The sequence below is a fragment of the Dama dama genome, chromosome 27, assembly GCF_033118175.1.
Source record: "Dama dama isolate Ldn47 chromosome 27, ASM3311817v1, whole genome shotgun sequence".
Taxonomy (NCBI): Eukaryota; Metazoa; Chordata; class Mammalia; order Artiodactyla; family Cervidae; genus Dama; species Dama dama.
In genome coordinates this window covers 38,020,904-38,036,390 of record NC_083707.1, presented here as the reverse complement: position 1 = coordinate 38,036,390, position 15,487 = coordinate 38,020,904, and the positions used below count along the sequence as shown (strand labels likewise).

At 40.6% G+C, this 15,487-nt stretch overlaps 1 protein-coding gene across 1 annotated transcript in view; it reads left to right on the top strand.

Annotated features, from left to right (window-relative positions):
- The window catches only part of MYOM1 (myomesin 1), a 147,019-nt gene that overhangs the window by 74,583 nt on the left and 56,949 nt on the right, over window positions 1-15,487 (top strand). Inside the window, exons 11-15 of the mRNA XM_061131273.1 lie at window positions 3,033-3,174; window positions 6,164-6,363; window positions 8,184-8,240; window positions 10,352-10,476; window positions 14,996-15,179. Coding sequence (XP_060987256.1) covers window positions 3,033-3,174; window positions 6,164-6,363; window positions 8,184-8,240; window positions 10,352-10,476; window positions 14,996-15,179 — 708 coding nt within the window. The remainder of the gene's footprint in view (window positions 1-3,032; window positions 3,175-6,163; window positions 6,364-8,183; window positions 8,241-10,351; window positions 10,477-14,995; window positions 15,180-15,487) is intronic.

Sequence of the window (15,487 nt, the reverse complement as noted above, 5' to 3'; positions counted from 1 at the left end):
TTTTAGTGGACAAAACTGAGAAAGGAATGTTTGTTTTGGGGAAAGTCTGGAAGGAATCTAGGTATCCACCAATCGGAGTTGAAAATAATGTGTAATAAATAGTCCATAAAAACAATGGAAATACTGCACAACAATGAAAGCTAATGGTGTATGTGTGAGTGCTAAGTCACTTCAGTCATGTCTGACTCTTTGCAACCCTATGGACTGGAGCCCTCTAGGCTCTTCTATTCATGGGATTCTCCAGGAGAGAAGACTGGGGTGGGTTGCCATACCCTTCTCCAGGGGATCTTTCCAACTCAGGGATCGAACCCGTGGCTCTTATGTCTCCTGATTGGCAGATGAGTTCTTTACCACTAGTGCCACCTGGGAAGCCCTTAATGGTGTATACTTAGACTAATTAATATGAAAATATATTTTAAAAAACAGTTTACATGAAACTATATAGTCCAATCCCACTTTTATTTAAAAAACAATCACTTAGAAAAATGGAAATGTAGTTGGTTTAGATTATGAAAAACAAGCACTTTTGAGTTTATAAATATAGAAAAAAATCCAGAAAAGTTTAGGCCAATGTATTAATAGTAGTAATCTCTGAGTTACGGAATTAAGAGGGATCTTAACATGTATTTTTATTATCATATATTTTATAAGCATGTACTATTTTTATAATAAAGATAAACAATAGAATTACTTACATTTTGAAAAAAGTTATTAAATAGCCTGTGTCAGAGATCAAAATATAAAAAAGGAACAGGGTAATCTTTGGTCTAATCAATCAAAGCTACAAAAAGTTTGACTATTTGGAGCACTGGAAGAAGGAAGGGCAGAGGCTAAGAAGAGAATTGACGTTGACCAGATGGGTGCCGTGGGCCAGGTGCCCTGCAGCAGCTGACGAAGGCGAGAGCACAAGTGTGAAGCAACATAACACAGTCTCAGGTCTGACTTCCAGCAGCTGCTATACAGAATATGTGTTTGAAAGATTTTCAGGTCCACACAACAAATGGCATATTCCAAGCAATTTTATAGAAATGCTGAGAAATGGCTCCCTAAATGCTTACTGTCTGCCAGGCTCTGTTACACACGATGAATTTACCTATCGGCACCAAGTTTACCAGTTGTTACACTATGGGCCTTTTGCTTTAAAAAAAAAAGGGGGGGCATGCCTAGAGGTTGCCAGCTGCCTTCATTGCAGCTGAGCAAATCTTAGGCCTGTTAAGGTCAGCGTTTCTACCTCCTGCTAGTTCTGCTCCAGGACTTCCCAGGTGGCTTAGTGGTAAAGAATCCACCTGCCAAGGCCAGGAGACTCAAGAGACGCAGTTTCAATCCCTGGGTCGGGAAGATCCCTTGGAGGAGGAAATGACAACCCACTCCAGTATTCTTGTCTGAAAAATGCCATGAACAGAGGAGCCTGGAGGGCTCCATACAGTCCATGAGGTCGCAAAGAGTCAGACATGACTGAGTGACTGAGCATGCACACAGCTCAGCTCCACCTTTACCATCAGCTGACCTTCTCCCCACCATCCAGTGCTCTGAAAGCCCGGAAGGAAAGACGTTTCTCCCCTGCCCTCCCCAAATGCCCGTTTGCCATCATGTGGCATGCAGGGATTTTGCATTGTGTTTCAGGCACGATGATTTAGTTAGATTCTCCTATCGCACTTACACAGGACATATTACCCTGCAGGTTCATGAGTTCACACAAGTTCATGGGGCAAGAAACAGAATGTTCAAAACCAAAATGATCTGAGCCCTTCACAGATAACACATACCTATTCGATTCAGAAGCATACAAACAAATATCTCAGCCTTCTTAGCAAATATTTCGGTGACTTAGAAGAGTTACATAAGGGTAGCTCATTGGAAAAGAAAGTGTTTCTTATTTGGTCAACAAGAGTGCTTTCCCTGGGTGAGTGGCTCCTGCAAGTCTCAGCCTCCTCTCCTACTAATTCCAGTTATTAAAGTGCTGACCGGATGTCAGTAGGAATTCGCAACTGTGGATCTCCTCCCCCAGGGATTCTGCCTCTTATCTTAATCCTTCTCACTTAAAAGGCTATTAAGTGGTTATTTTCATTCCCCTTCCTTTCCACTTAAAAACACCCCCAAGTCACTAATTTATCTGTACACACACTGCTGAGGAGACCCACAGTCAGCAGATCCTGTTTCATGGGCAGTCACTGAACTGTTTCTTGTATAGTCCTGGACTTTTGCTAAACTCAGATAAACTAAGCTCAGATGTGGGTATTGCATCAGAGTTCCTTTCGCAAGTATCTTCAGTTTGGGAACAAACATTTAATTAAAATGAATGTTTTTGTTTCTCTTCCAAAATGGTAGTCCCAGCATAGGGATGGGCAAAACTTCTTGGTTCTTCTCTTCTGGATCCAGAACGTGACAGAAGGGGCCGTTTTCTCCCCCTTGGAGCCATTTATAGTTTCTGAGTAACGCTGCACAATAATTATCTTAAGAACAGACATCCTGGCATAATTTACATTAGACTTTTCTGAGAGCAGTCTCTGATGTCTCCATGGTTATTTTCTTTTAGAATATTTTGGGCAGGCAAGGGCTATGAAGCCAAAGTCATGGGTCCTTTTCAGAGCCCTTTCTGACATAATGTTCCTTGTACTGATGGTGAAAAGCACATATTGTTATTTTGGTAAGCAAATTACAAAATTGATGATTGCTCTACTGGGGCCTAATGGAGTTCCCTGGTGGCTCAGTGGTAGAGAATCTGCCTGCAAAGCAGGAGACATGTGTTCCATCCCTGGGTCAGGAAGGAGGAAATGGCAACCTACTCCAGTATTCTTGCCTGGGGAGTCCCATGGACAGAAAATCCTGGTGGGCTATAGTCTGTGGGGTGTGGGGTCGCAAAAGATTTGGACAGAACTTAGCAACTGAACAGTGACAACAATAATAAACTACTTGGCCAACGATGTAGCCACTGCAGCGATGTGGTAAGAGAGGTCTGCACTATGACCTTGGCTTTGGGGGCTGACAGAATGCATCTGAGAGGGTTCACGGGTCCTTCTGTATCCCCCCAGATGCTGATGCAGAGATTGAAGGAGCCCCCGCCTCTCCCCTGGACGTGGTGTGCTTGGATGCCAACAAGGATTACATCATCATCACCTGGAAGCAGCCGGCTGTGGATGGAGGGAGTCCGATTCTGGGATATTTTATTGATAAGTTAGTACTAGTATGACTTCATTTAGAGTGACTGGCTATAGAGATGCCTGCTTGGTTTTTCCCACCATTTCTTTTGCTCTTTTTTTTCTTTTTTAATATGCTGATTTTAATTTTTATTTTATTTATTTATTTTTTGATTGCACCGGGTCTTCGTTGCTCTGTGAGCTTTTCTCTAGTTGTGGCAAGCAGGGGCTACTCTCTAGTTGAGGTGCGTAGGCTTCTCATTGCTGTGGTTTCTCTTGTGGAGCACAGGCTCTAGGGCATGCAGGCTTCAGTGGTTCCAGTTCCCGGGCTCTAGAGCACAGGCTTAATAGTTGTGGGGCACAGGCTTATTTGCTCTGTAGCATGTGGAACCCTCCCAGATCAGGGATCGAACCTGTGTCCCCTGCAATGGCAGGCGGATTCTTTACCACTGTACAACCTGGACAACCCTCTCCCGCCGTTTCTTGGTGAAGTGTTTTCTTTACCCGTCTTGTCTCCCTCTTTTTCTCTCTGTCTCTGTCTACAAACAGATTGGTATAAATATATACTTAACTATCTGCTTACCTCAATTTCAAAGATAATTCTTCAATTCTGCTACCAGCCCAAGTCACTAATTTGGCAAGAATATTATGAATTTATACACCTGATAGAGGCCACTTCAGAAATGAAATAGCTAGTGTTCAACACGCGTAATGTCCATGTTCCTAGTATGTCAGTAATTTAATAATATTAAATAATACTCTAGGAACACTAACAAAATTTCATTTACATCACAAGAATCAAGCTTGACAGAGAAATAAATATCAATAGTACTAAACTGTGATTTATCTACAAATTGTTGCTGTTTACATTCTCTAAAATTTAGAGGTTTTGTATTTACAGTAAATGGGCCTTACACATGAATTTGGAGAAGGAAATGGCACCCCACTCCAGTATTCTTGCCTGGAGCATCCCATAGACAGAGGACTCTGGTAGGCTACAGTCCATGGGGTCACAAAGAGTTGGACATGAGTTAGCGACTAGACCACCACACATGAATTAATCAGTGAGCTTGGCCAACGTAGACAACAAATTTAGATTATTGACCTAAAACCATTATTGTCTGATTTAGTTTCTTTTCAAATAGTTGCTCTAATTCTCTTCCATTTTTGAGTAATAAAGTCTGTAAAAACCACTAGGGACAGATAATCTGTGCCACTGTAGTATAACAGGTTTGTGCCAAGCTGGATTAGACTTAATATTTATAGAAATAAGTGAGTATATGTCTACTGGGCTCAGAACCAACCAGAGAAATGTTTATAATAAGCTATACACTATTTAACCTATACTAGATGCTTCCACATTATTTAATCATTGAGTAATGATGACTTGTGAAATTTTAGGTAGGTTCTTTTTCATCCTTACAGTTTCTGCATTATTGTCTTTGGTAGATTTACAAAGAATTTTCAGACTTTGATCATTGAAAGACCAGGGAGAATCAGTACATCTTGTTTTCTTCTTGCTTTAGTCATAATGAAAATAACCATAATGCAGTGAATATTTATTAAGCATTTGCTGTGCGCACTGCACTGTTCTAAACACTTCATGTGCATGTCCCATTAACCCATAGCCACTCTTTGAGAGGTAGGTGCCCTTATTACAGATAGGAAGCAAGTAGCTGAACCATGGCTGCGTCCTAGTGACGAAATGGTAAGTTTGTGTTCTTGCTATGGAAATCTCCAGAGCAGCTGCTCCCCACCTTCCTTTCTGCTCATGTGAGAGTTTGGAAGCGAGTTTCAGGACCACTGGTCACCGAGACAGTATCTGCTCAGGGGCAGAGGGAGTTTCCTGGCAGAATTCCTGGAGGCAGGGGAGGTCTGCTGCTTGTCCTAGCCTTCTAGCTCTCTCCCCTGGCCAATTCACAGCAGCTCCAGAATTCCTACAAAGGAAAATTCAGGAGGAGGTCGTGGAAGGCATAGACTGAAGCCTTATTTGATACCATTTCACATAAGATCGAAGAAAATGTCCATTTATTTCAAAGAATGGAAGGGTGATGGTAAAGAAGTGAAAATAACACCCCCCCCAACTCCAACTGCCTTTGCACTGCCATTGGCATCCCCCTCCCCCATGAGAATCCTTTGGGAAATTATACCCTTTGGACAGAGAGCCGAGTTGGGGAAGTGATAAAAGCTCAAAGTGCAGTGCTCTGCTCATAAAAAATAGTGAGTTACTTACTGCTGCATTTTAAGGTCACACATTGGGCCCCTCAGACTCTATTGATCAGGCCGAAAGCATGATATGGACTGTCATCTTTTTCTCCTGGGCATCGGCTCTCCACCCCTCTCTCCCCAGGCACTGGCTGCCGTAAAGTCACCCAGTAAGAAATTAGAAGTTCCAGGGACTTACCCTTCCATTGCCAGGCCCAAGGATTTCCCTGCATCTCATCAGTCTCATCTGATAAGAAAAAAAATACAGTGCCTATCTCACTGTTCCACCCACACCACGTGTAGTGACCACTGGTGAGCTCTTTCCAGACTATAGTACAGAGAGATGTCTTGTAAGGTGTTAACTTTCTCAACCATAGTTCGATTTTAAAAGAAAATGCCTAGGAACGATAAAGAAAGAAGTCACTAGTGGTAGAACTGAAGACATTATCTGGGGTGATGTTTTGGGTGTCCTCCCCCTTCTGCTTTGTAAAAACTGTGCATACCTGCCTGCTTCTTCCCCCCCCCCCCCAAAATCTCCTCTGCTTAGCACAGGAGACCCCTCAGCTGCCTACTTTTAGTGAGGTGGAAGGATGTACATGTCTTCAGGAAAACTCTGAGGTTTCTTTCCTAACTGTTAGAATAGATCCATTGCAGTTGAGTGGAGCTGAGTGCCTGCAGTTATGTATCTGCTGCAGTCTGCTCCAGCTGGATGTTTTACAGAGAGAAGCCCTGAAGCACTGGGGTGGGTTTACAGCCCTGAAGCCATCCACTTAGCCATCCTTCCTCTCATATTCCTGTCTATCACTCTCTCTCTCCCTTAGATGTGAGGTGGGCACAGACACCTGGACTCAGTGCAATGACATTCCTGTGAAATTTGCTCGTTTCCCAGTCACTGGGTTGATTGAAGGCCGTTCTTACATATTCCGAGTTCGAGCTGTGAACAAAGTTGGGATAGGCCTGCCCTCTCGAGTCTCCGAGCCCGTGGCAGCTCTGGATCCGGCTGAGAAAGCTAGACTGAAGAGTAAGTGTTTCTCATTTTTCAGAATGACCTTTTAAAAATGATTGCAGTAGATCCCATTGCAAGGTTATTCTTCCCCTGTCCACCAGAGGGAGAAGAGAATAAGAAATCCTTTACTGATCAGAAAAATGCCAGGGGGAAGAAAACAAAAACAAAACCTTTTTCTGTTTTTTAATTTGTCTATTCACTAAGGGGTTTATTTTATTTAGAATCTTTGCCTTATTTAGCTGAGTTCCAGGCATTGTGTTTGAAATGAAAATATGAAAACCGGGAGCCTGAAGAGCATTTTAATTCATTTTATTAGAACACTTCAAATACACTTTTCTTTCTGGTTTAGTTTCTTAAAATTTTAAGGTAATTTTCTTAAACTTGAATTTATCCCTTAGAGTATTAATATCTCAACACTGTGAGCCTTTGATATCAAAGGAAAATCACATTTACAACATTATATCTGATCTGTACTTGAGTTTCCATGTTAGGCAGTCAAAAATAATCTTTTCATATAGTTAGCCTCCAAGTCTTGATATCAAAATAGTGGTACATAAATTATGATCTGCTTTTGTTTCATGGGAACCAATATAGCATCCTTAACGATAGGGACCATAAAATGACAGTGAAGAATTTTTGGATGTTCATACTTCAGTCTATGCCAGATTTCTCAACCTTGGCTCTACTAACATTTTAGGCCAGGTAGCTCTTTGTTGTGAGGGCTGTTCTGTGCATTGTGAGATGTTTAGCAGCATCGTTGGCCTCTACCCACTAGACGCCTGTGGAATCTGCACCCTCACCACCTCACCCCCATTGTGACAATCAAAATTATCTTCAGATGTTGCCAGATGTCCCTGGGGGAACAAAATCACCCTAGTTGAGGACTACTGGTCTGTGCCATTTACCACATTTATAGCTTTTCTTGACCTTAAGTACATGCAGTGGCATCATAAAAAATCTAGTAAAATGATGCCACCGTCTCTCTGGAGACTTTCTCTGATCAGGCTCCTCAGTTGCTCTCCAGTCACTTTTCACTTGCTTTTTCACTCTTCACTTTTCATCCAGCTTCCCTCCATCTTTCTTAATTCCATCTCATATTTTCATTTACTCCTCCTTTATAAATTTCAATGAAAATAAGATTTGCCAGAATTGAAAAAAAGTTATCTTGCATTTCACCTTCCTGTTTTTGTACACACTCTGGTGGAAAGTACCTCTTTTAAAGCAAGAGTTGAACCACTCTCTCTGATGTCTTTCTACAATCACGGAAATGAATTTCCTTTGTGACTCTATACTGCCTGAGTCACTCATTTTCTTTACTCGGGATCGAAAATGCTTCCCTTTGTAAGTAACAGTTTTAAAAGTAATGGAAAGAGATCCCTTTGGTTGAGCTTCAACTGCATGATCAACAACGCTGCCATCACTTTAATCTTCATTATGACAGATACAAAACAGCCAGGCTTGCATTATTCTAGAGAGGTTTCTCCCAGGTATATGCTATCTCTTTAGAAGGGTGAGAGGGCCTACATGTATCAGGAGATACACGTTGAAGAGTATATGGGCACAGGCTGTTCCCCTTGCTTATGTGAGTAGTTCCAGAAACATGGACTCCGTCCTGGCAAGTTCTGGGCTTTTGCAGATTGTGAGTTGTTTGATGACTGGGGCTGTGCCCCCTTCCCCCAAAAACTATGCACATGCTTGGTAAGACTCATTAGGAAGGTACATAAGTAAGCTAGTAACAAACACATTTGTGATGAATCTGGACCGTTTATCAGTTTCTCAATGCAGTTGAACTGTGTTTGTGAATGTTTCTGATTTTTCACACTTATCTCTATTAGGCCGCCCCTCAGCACCCTGGACTGGACAGATCATTGTCACTGAGGAAGAACCAACAGGTAAAAGCTACATTTTCCCCTGATAGTATTGCCAGTGTTCTGCTATTCGGTTTAGCTATTGTGGAGGGTATGGTATATATTATTTAAGATGTTTTGGAAAGAACATACTGAAATATTTAGAGATCATGAGGTAACTTGTATTGTTAGAGAATCACTTTTTTTTTTTTAAGATTTATTAAGGTATAATGACATGGACCAAACTGCATGTCTGTAAAATGTACAATGTGATAAATTAATACCTGTGAAACCACCACTGTAATCAAAATAATGAACATCTCCACAACCCCTTAAATTTCCTCATGCCCCTTCCTCATCTCAAGGCTCACTGATCTGCTTTCTGTCACTGTTGTTTGTGTTGTTCACAATTTTCCATAAATGGAATCCTACTCATTTTTGTCTGATTGCCTTCACTCAGCATAATTATTTTGAGATTTATCCATGTTGACACATATATCAGTTCATTCCTATTTATTTATACCTTCACCCTTGAAAGCCTCTATGAATCTCTCTGTTAAGTGTTTTTGTGGATATACACTTTCGTTTCTCTTGGATAAATACCTAGAGTCTGAATGCACAGGTCATCTGATAAATGCCTGTTTAATTTTTAAAGAAATTGCCAACTCTTTCCCAAAATGATTGTACCTTTTACATTCCCATCAGCAGTAGCTGAGAGTTCCAACTGCTCCTCACTGTCCCATACGTGGTATGGTCAGTCTTCTTCATTATAACCATTCTAGTCAGTGTATAGTGGTGTTCTATACCATAGTGGTATTTCATAGTAGGTGCATAGTGGTCTTAATTTGCACTTCCCAAGTAATGTTGAGCATCTCTTCATGTGTGAATTTGCCATTTTTGCATCCTATTTGACATCTTTGCCAAATCCTATTTCACTCAGATATTCTTTCTTTTTTTCTAGAAATGTCACAGCATCAGCTCTTATGCTATTATATTTTAATTTATGATACATTTCAAATTAATTATTTCTATATTGTGTGGATTAAGAGTTATTATTATTTTGCATATGGTGATCCAATTATTTCAGCAATATCTGTTGAAAAGATTATCCTTTTCTCATTGAATTGCCTTGGCACTATTGTCCAAGTCAACTGATATGCATATTGCATATCTATTTCTGAATCTTCATTTGTTAATTTTATTTTCTTTATACCAGTACCACACTGTCTTGAACACTGTAGCTTTTATAAGCGTCTTGTTTTTATTTCTTTTGTTTTAGCTTCATAGTTTTGAAATAGAGGTAGTATAAGACCTCTAATCATTTTTTTCCCAAAGTTGTTTTGACTATTCTGTCTTTGCATTTCCATGTAGAATTTAAAATTAGACTATCAATTTCTATTAAAAAATCTGCTGTGATTTCTATTGAGTCTTTTATTTTTCATTTGTTTCTATCCACTCTCTCTCTCCAACTAAATGATGGATTTATATACTTCTTGTAGTTTTATCAGGTTTTGTTTCATGTATTTTGAGACTCTGCTATTAGGGGCATAAACATTTTTATTATTATATCCTCTTATGCACTGACTTATAACTTTATTATCAGAAAGTGACTCCTTTTATCCATGGTAATGCATTTTTGCTTGTAAATCTGCTTTGTCTGATATGAACATGACCATTCCAGCTTTCTTTTGATTAGTGTTAGCATGACGTATGATTTCTGTCCTTTTCCTTTGTGTCTTTGTATTTAAATCACATTTCTTGTAGGCATCATATCATTGGGTCTGGTTCTTTAGTGTAAACTAATAATCTTCACCTTTTAATTGGGATATTTGAACAATTTACGTATCATTGTGATTATTGATATGATTGGATTTAAATCTAACATCTTGCTGTTTGTTTTCTATCCATTCCTTTATCCTCTTTTTCTCTTTTCTTTCGGATTTGAATATTTTTGTTATTTCATTTTATCTATATTATCTTATTAGCTATAATTATTTATTTTGATTTAATAATATCTTGGAATTTTTTCAGTATAATACACATCTGATCACACCCTACTTTCAAGTAATACTACACTACTTCACATGCAGTATGTCTTACAATACAATTCCATTTTCCTGAGTGCGTGTCCCTCACGCTTCCCTGTTGTTTTTCAGAGGGTGTTGTTCCCGGGCCCCCCACCGACCTCTCTGTCATTGAGGCCACACAGAGCTATGTGGTGCTGAGCTGGAAGCCCCCCCGCCAGCGTGGCCATGAAGGCATCCTGTACTTTATAGAAAAGGTGAGACTCTAGGAGCAGCATCATTACCTCTGGCATGTCTTCAATATTTCTTTAAAGAAGTACAGATTAAGTTTCTGTTGTGTCCTGAACTTTTAAAACTCTTATAAACTGTTACCTGTTTCCACAAAAAAATATGTTTCCCAGAATTTTGCCTGAAAGTTCACGGGGTTTATGGATCCCTGAGGGTCACCCATGGACTCCTAAGAGGTCCACAGACCCCAACTCTTAGCTCCTCTAAGAAGAGAAACATTCCTGGAACTGTATATAGCCTCTGCAACACTGTGTTGCAGGGCTTTCTCACCACTTTTTCCATCTCCCTTGCTCTGTTGTTGTGGTTTAGTTGCTCACTCATGTCTGACTCTTTTAGACCCCATGGATTATATATAGCCTGCCAGACTCCTCTGTCCATGAGATTTCTCAGGCAAAAATATTGGAGTGGGTTGCCATTTTCTTCTCCAGGGGATCTTCTTGACCCAGGAATCGAACTCACATATGCTGCATTAGCAGGCAGAATCTTTTTACCACTGAGCCACGGGAAAGTCCATCAAAAGACTATAGGTATAGGCAAATACCTGCAAGTTAGGTAACAACATAAAATCTATATTCAACTATCTTTCTGGCCCTTTAATTATTTCTAACCAGCAGCTCTTGAGAAAATTATATTGGAGCCAAAAACACAGGGTCTATGGTTTCCCTTTATTAATAACTTTTATTCATGAGGACATTTGGCTCATGGCTTTGGGGAGCATGCCTCACTTCCTTCCTATATCTAGAGGTGAATAAAAATAAGTAGGTAATTTCTTCAACACGCAAATATGGACGTCTTCAAAGAAAGTCTGATTTTACCAAAATAATGCTTAAATTTTATGTTTTGTCAATTTTTACATTTTCTAGACATTCGCCTCAAATGAAATATAACTTGAGTATCATTCTTGATTAAAAATTTTTTTTTCTTTCTCTCTCTCTCTTTTTTTTAATAGAGGACAAGACAAGAGTGATAAACATTCACTTTCTGGTGTATTTAATACACACTCCTCCAGTGAATCATTTTGAAATGCTCCACACAAAGATAGTTCTAAATAAGCTCTATGGCAGTAATTACCATCTTTCTTATAATAATGACACAGTAACAGCCTATTACTGAGGCCTTTCTTTGAGATGAGTCAACTTTGGCTTTTGTTGAGCATCTCCTCTGGTCACATAAACTCAAATTTCTCCATGAAAGTCTGTAGCTTCTCCAGACCTAAATACATGAATCTGATTAAAAATTTGAGTGTTTTTCCATCAGTGGGCCAGAAGGGACATTTATGAGTACGGCATGGATAAAGAGGTCTGCACAGGCCCTGCCAACATTCAAGGTCCAGGCTGTGCCAGAGGGGCAGCACACCTGCAGAGACCTGGGGCACATTTACAGAAAAACCATCCAAATGAATGCCAGACTATGGTCCGGAGCCGAGTCTCAAATTCTCATTTTTTAAAAAAAAATATTTATTTATTTGAGTCTTTTTTGCTGGGCCCAGGCTTTTGCTAGTTGCAGAGAGTAGGGGCTATTCTATAGTTGTGTATGGGCTTCTCATTGCAGTGTCTTCTCTTGTTGTGGAGCACGGACTCCAGGGCACACAGGCTTCAGTAGTTGTGGCCACCAGCTTAGTTGCCCTGTGGCATGTGGGGTCTTCCGGGACCAGCGATCAACCCGTGTCTCCTGCATTGGCAGGTGGATTTTTAACTGCTGGACCACCCGTGCTTAGTCTATCCGTTGTGTCTGACTCTTTGTGACCCTTTTGACTGTAGCCCACCGGGCTCCTCTGTTCATGGGATTTTTCAGGCAAGAATAAGAACCACCAGGGAAGTCCTCAAATTATTTCTGATGAATCACTTCTATCCCATTGACTTTTCACAAGGGAAATGTTCCCATGCTCTTTTCCCATGACAAGTTTCCATCCCCAGGATGTTCAAGCCTGCAGCAGTGCTGCCTCTCTGGTTATCCCCGTGCTTGCTTTTCTTCAAGGAACTTTTTACCTGAGATTTGCACGCACATCAAGCATGAACTTGCCTGTCATGGTGACGGGCTTACAAGCAGTTATGCCATGTCTGTGAGCCCTGAAATGGTTAATGTTGAGGGGAATTAGATAAATCAAGTTTCATTGCTCTCAGCCCCTCCATACTACTGTGTTCTTTCCAGCCCCCAAATTTTTCCTTAGACTTATTTCCTCAGTCTTACGTTTTTAGCGCTTTCTCTCATTTCCCCCATCAGAAGTCTGGTCAAGTCAGAGACAAGAGTTGTATGACTTGGTAGCTCTGTTTCTACCAAAGGAATGAAAACAACTGACGTTTACCAAGGACCAGGCACTGTTTTTCAAATGACTCAGTGGTAAAAGAATATGCCTGCCATTGCAGGAGACTCAGGGGACTGGTTCAATCCTTGGGTCGGGAAGATCCCCTGGAGGAGGAAATGGCAACCCACTCTGGTATTCTTGCCTGGGAAATGCCATGGGCAGAGGAGCCCTGGTGGGCTATAGTCCATGGGGTCACAAAGAGTCAGACACGACTGAGCAGCTGAGCATGCACATGCAGGCACTGTTTTAAGCTCTACATATGTTAACTCACTTCATTCTTACAGGAACCCGCTGAAGGAAATACTTTTATTTTTATTACATCTGCTTTGTAGATGAGGAAACAGGCCTAGATGGGATATACAATTTACCCCGATCACACAACTAGTAAGAGACAGAGCTAGGATTTGAACCTAAGCAGTCTGGCTCAGGTCCATATATCCAACTTTTATACACTGCTGCCTTTCAACCTTCCCACGCCTAAGTCTTCTCTCAAAAGCTTGGATAATAGGGACTTCCCTGGTAGTCCAGTAATTGAGATTTCACCTCCCAGTGTAGGGTGTATCGGTTCGATCCCTGGTTGGGGCCCTAAGATCTCACATGCCTCACAGCCAGAAAACCAAAACATAAAACAGAAGCAATGTTGTAACAAATTGAATAAAGGCTTTAAAAATGGTCCACATCAAAAAAAAAATCTTAAAACAAACTTCGATAGTCACATAATATATGCTAAAAATGAATCAAAGTAATAAACTAAACAATAAGTCTGGGAGGATTCTGTTCCTCAGTGGGTAGCCAAGTGACTTAAAGGGGAATTTATTCTCTCTGCCCTCCCACATACAACAGAAACATTATCATAAAAGGCACTGCAAGGGATGTCAATGGTTACCTCATCAAATTTGCCTATTTTACAGACATTCACACTGTTGTGACTTTCCCAGTACCACATAGCTCACTGTTACCAAAGCAAGGACCTGGATCAATGCCTCTGGGTCCTTTTCATCATACCATATTGCCTCTCATTTCAAGTAAATGAAGGTTATGCTGAGTGATGTACTAAAAAACTTGTCCCCTAAAGTTATCATCCTTGACAGCTGGTCAGTCTATCATAGGTTTAGATTTCTGGAAAAAGCTCTTGAAACCATTCAGACATTCTGTAGCAAAGTCACTTCTGCTTTGTCCATATTCTAAAAAAGTAAAAAAAGTTTCTTTATCTTTCACTAACTTCATACATTCAAAATTCAGAAAAATTAGTTCATTCAGGAAAAAAAAATCATTGAGTATCTACTATGTGCCAGATGACAATTCCAGGCTCTGGGGTATAGCAGTGAACAAGATATCTTCCTGAACTCATTTCGTTGGAATTTACATTCCAACAATGGAGACAACAAATAAATAGTATAATTTCAAGTGTTGGTAAGTTTCTCAGTGAAAAATAAAGCAGGGGAAGTAAGGGATAGAGAGAGATGGGGAAGGAGCAAATAACCTTTGCAGGTCAGTGATGGGGTGGTGATGATCAGGAAGGTGATATGTGAGCACAGACCTGCATGTTGTTATGAGTCATTAAGTAAAACACAATTAAAATAACTCAGGTCATAACAATATAATGGAAATGTATCTAACATAGTATATTAAACTTAATTACATACCCTAAAAAAGCATCTGACCCCAATTTGTGTGTCCTGCTGTGCTCAATTATGTCTGACTCTTTGTGACCCTGTGGACTGTAGCTCGCCAGGCTCCTCTGTCCATAGAATTTTCCAGCAACAATACTGGAGTGGGTTGCCATTTCCTATTTCAGGGCATCTTCCCAACCCAGGGATCAAACCCGCATCTACTGCATTGGCAGGCAGATCCACTGCACCAAGTGGAACGCCCATCTGACTCCAAACTATCATCTAAATAAATTAAGGACTTTTATAAGTAGACCAATGGCCTTATTTAGTTAAGAAAGGAAGTGAAATATCAAGGCATCATATTTGTCCAACAATACAGCTGTATTTGATTGAGGTAATCCTATGGACTTGAAATGTTTCATCCCCCACTTCCTCCAAATCTCTTTTCCAGACCAACTTGCATAACAGGTAGTAGTTTGTTGGCAGATAAATGAACTTCAAGGTGCCTGGCTTAGAGTTCTTCAGTTTATTCTTTCTGTGCCTTCAATGATCTCACTGTTCTGGCTGCAGTGTGATGCGGGAACAGAAAACTGGCAGCGGGTGAACACAGAGCTCCCTGTGAAATCTCCCCGCTTTGCTCTGTTCGACTTGGCTGAGGGGAAATCCTACCGTTTCCGAGTCCGCTGTTCTAATTCGGCAGGAGTTGGTGAGCCGTCAGAGGCAACGGAAGTGACCGTGGTTGGCGACAAGCTTGGTAAGTGTAGAGTTTGCTTGAGCGGCTATAAACTTATGTAACTTCAATTCGAGAGAAAATTTAAAAGCAAGAATCATACTGAAATACATATATATTCAAAAGTAAAAATGGTGACAGGTTTTTTTTCATATTGTAAATTTAATTGATGACTATGCTTGACTGATATGTTAAAAAGAACTTCATGTGTGTGTATTAGTTGCTCAGTCATGTCCGACTCTTTGTGACCCTGTGGACCTCCTCTGTCCATGGAATTCTCCAGGCAAGAATACTGGAGTGGGTTGCCATTTTCTTCTCCAGGGGATCTTCCT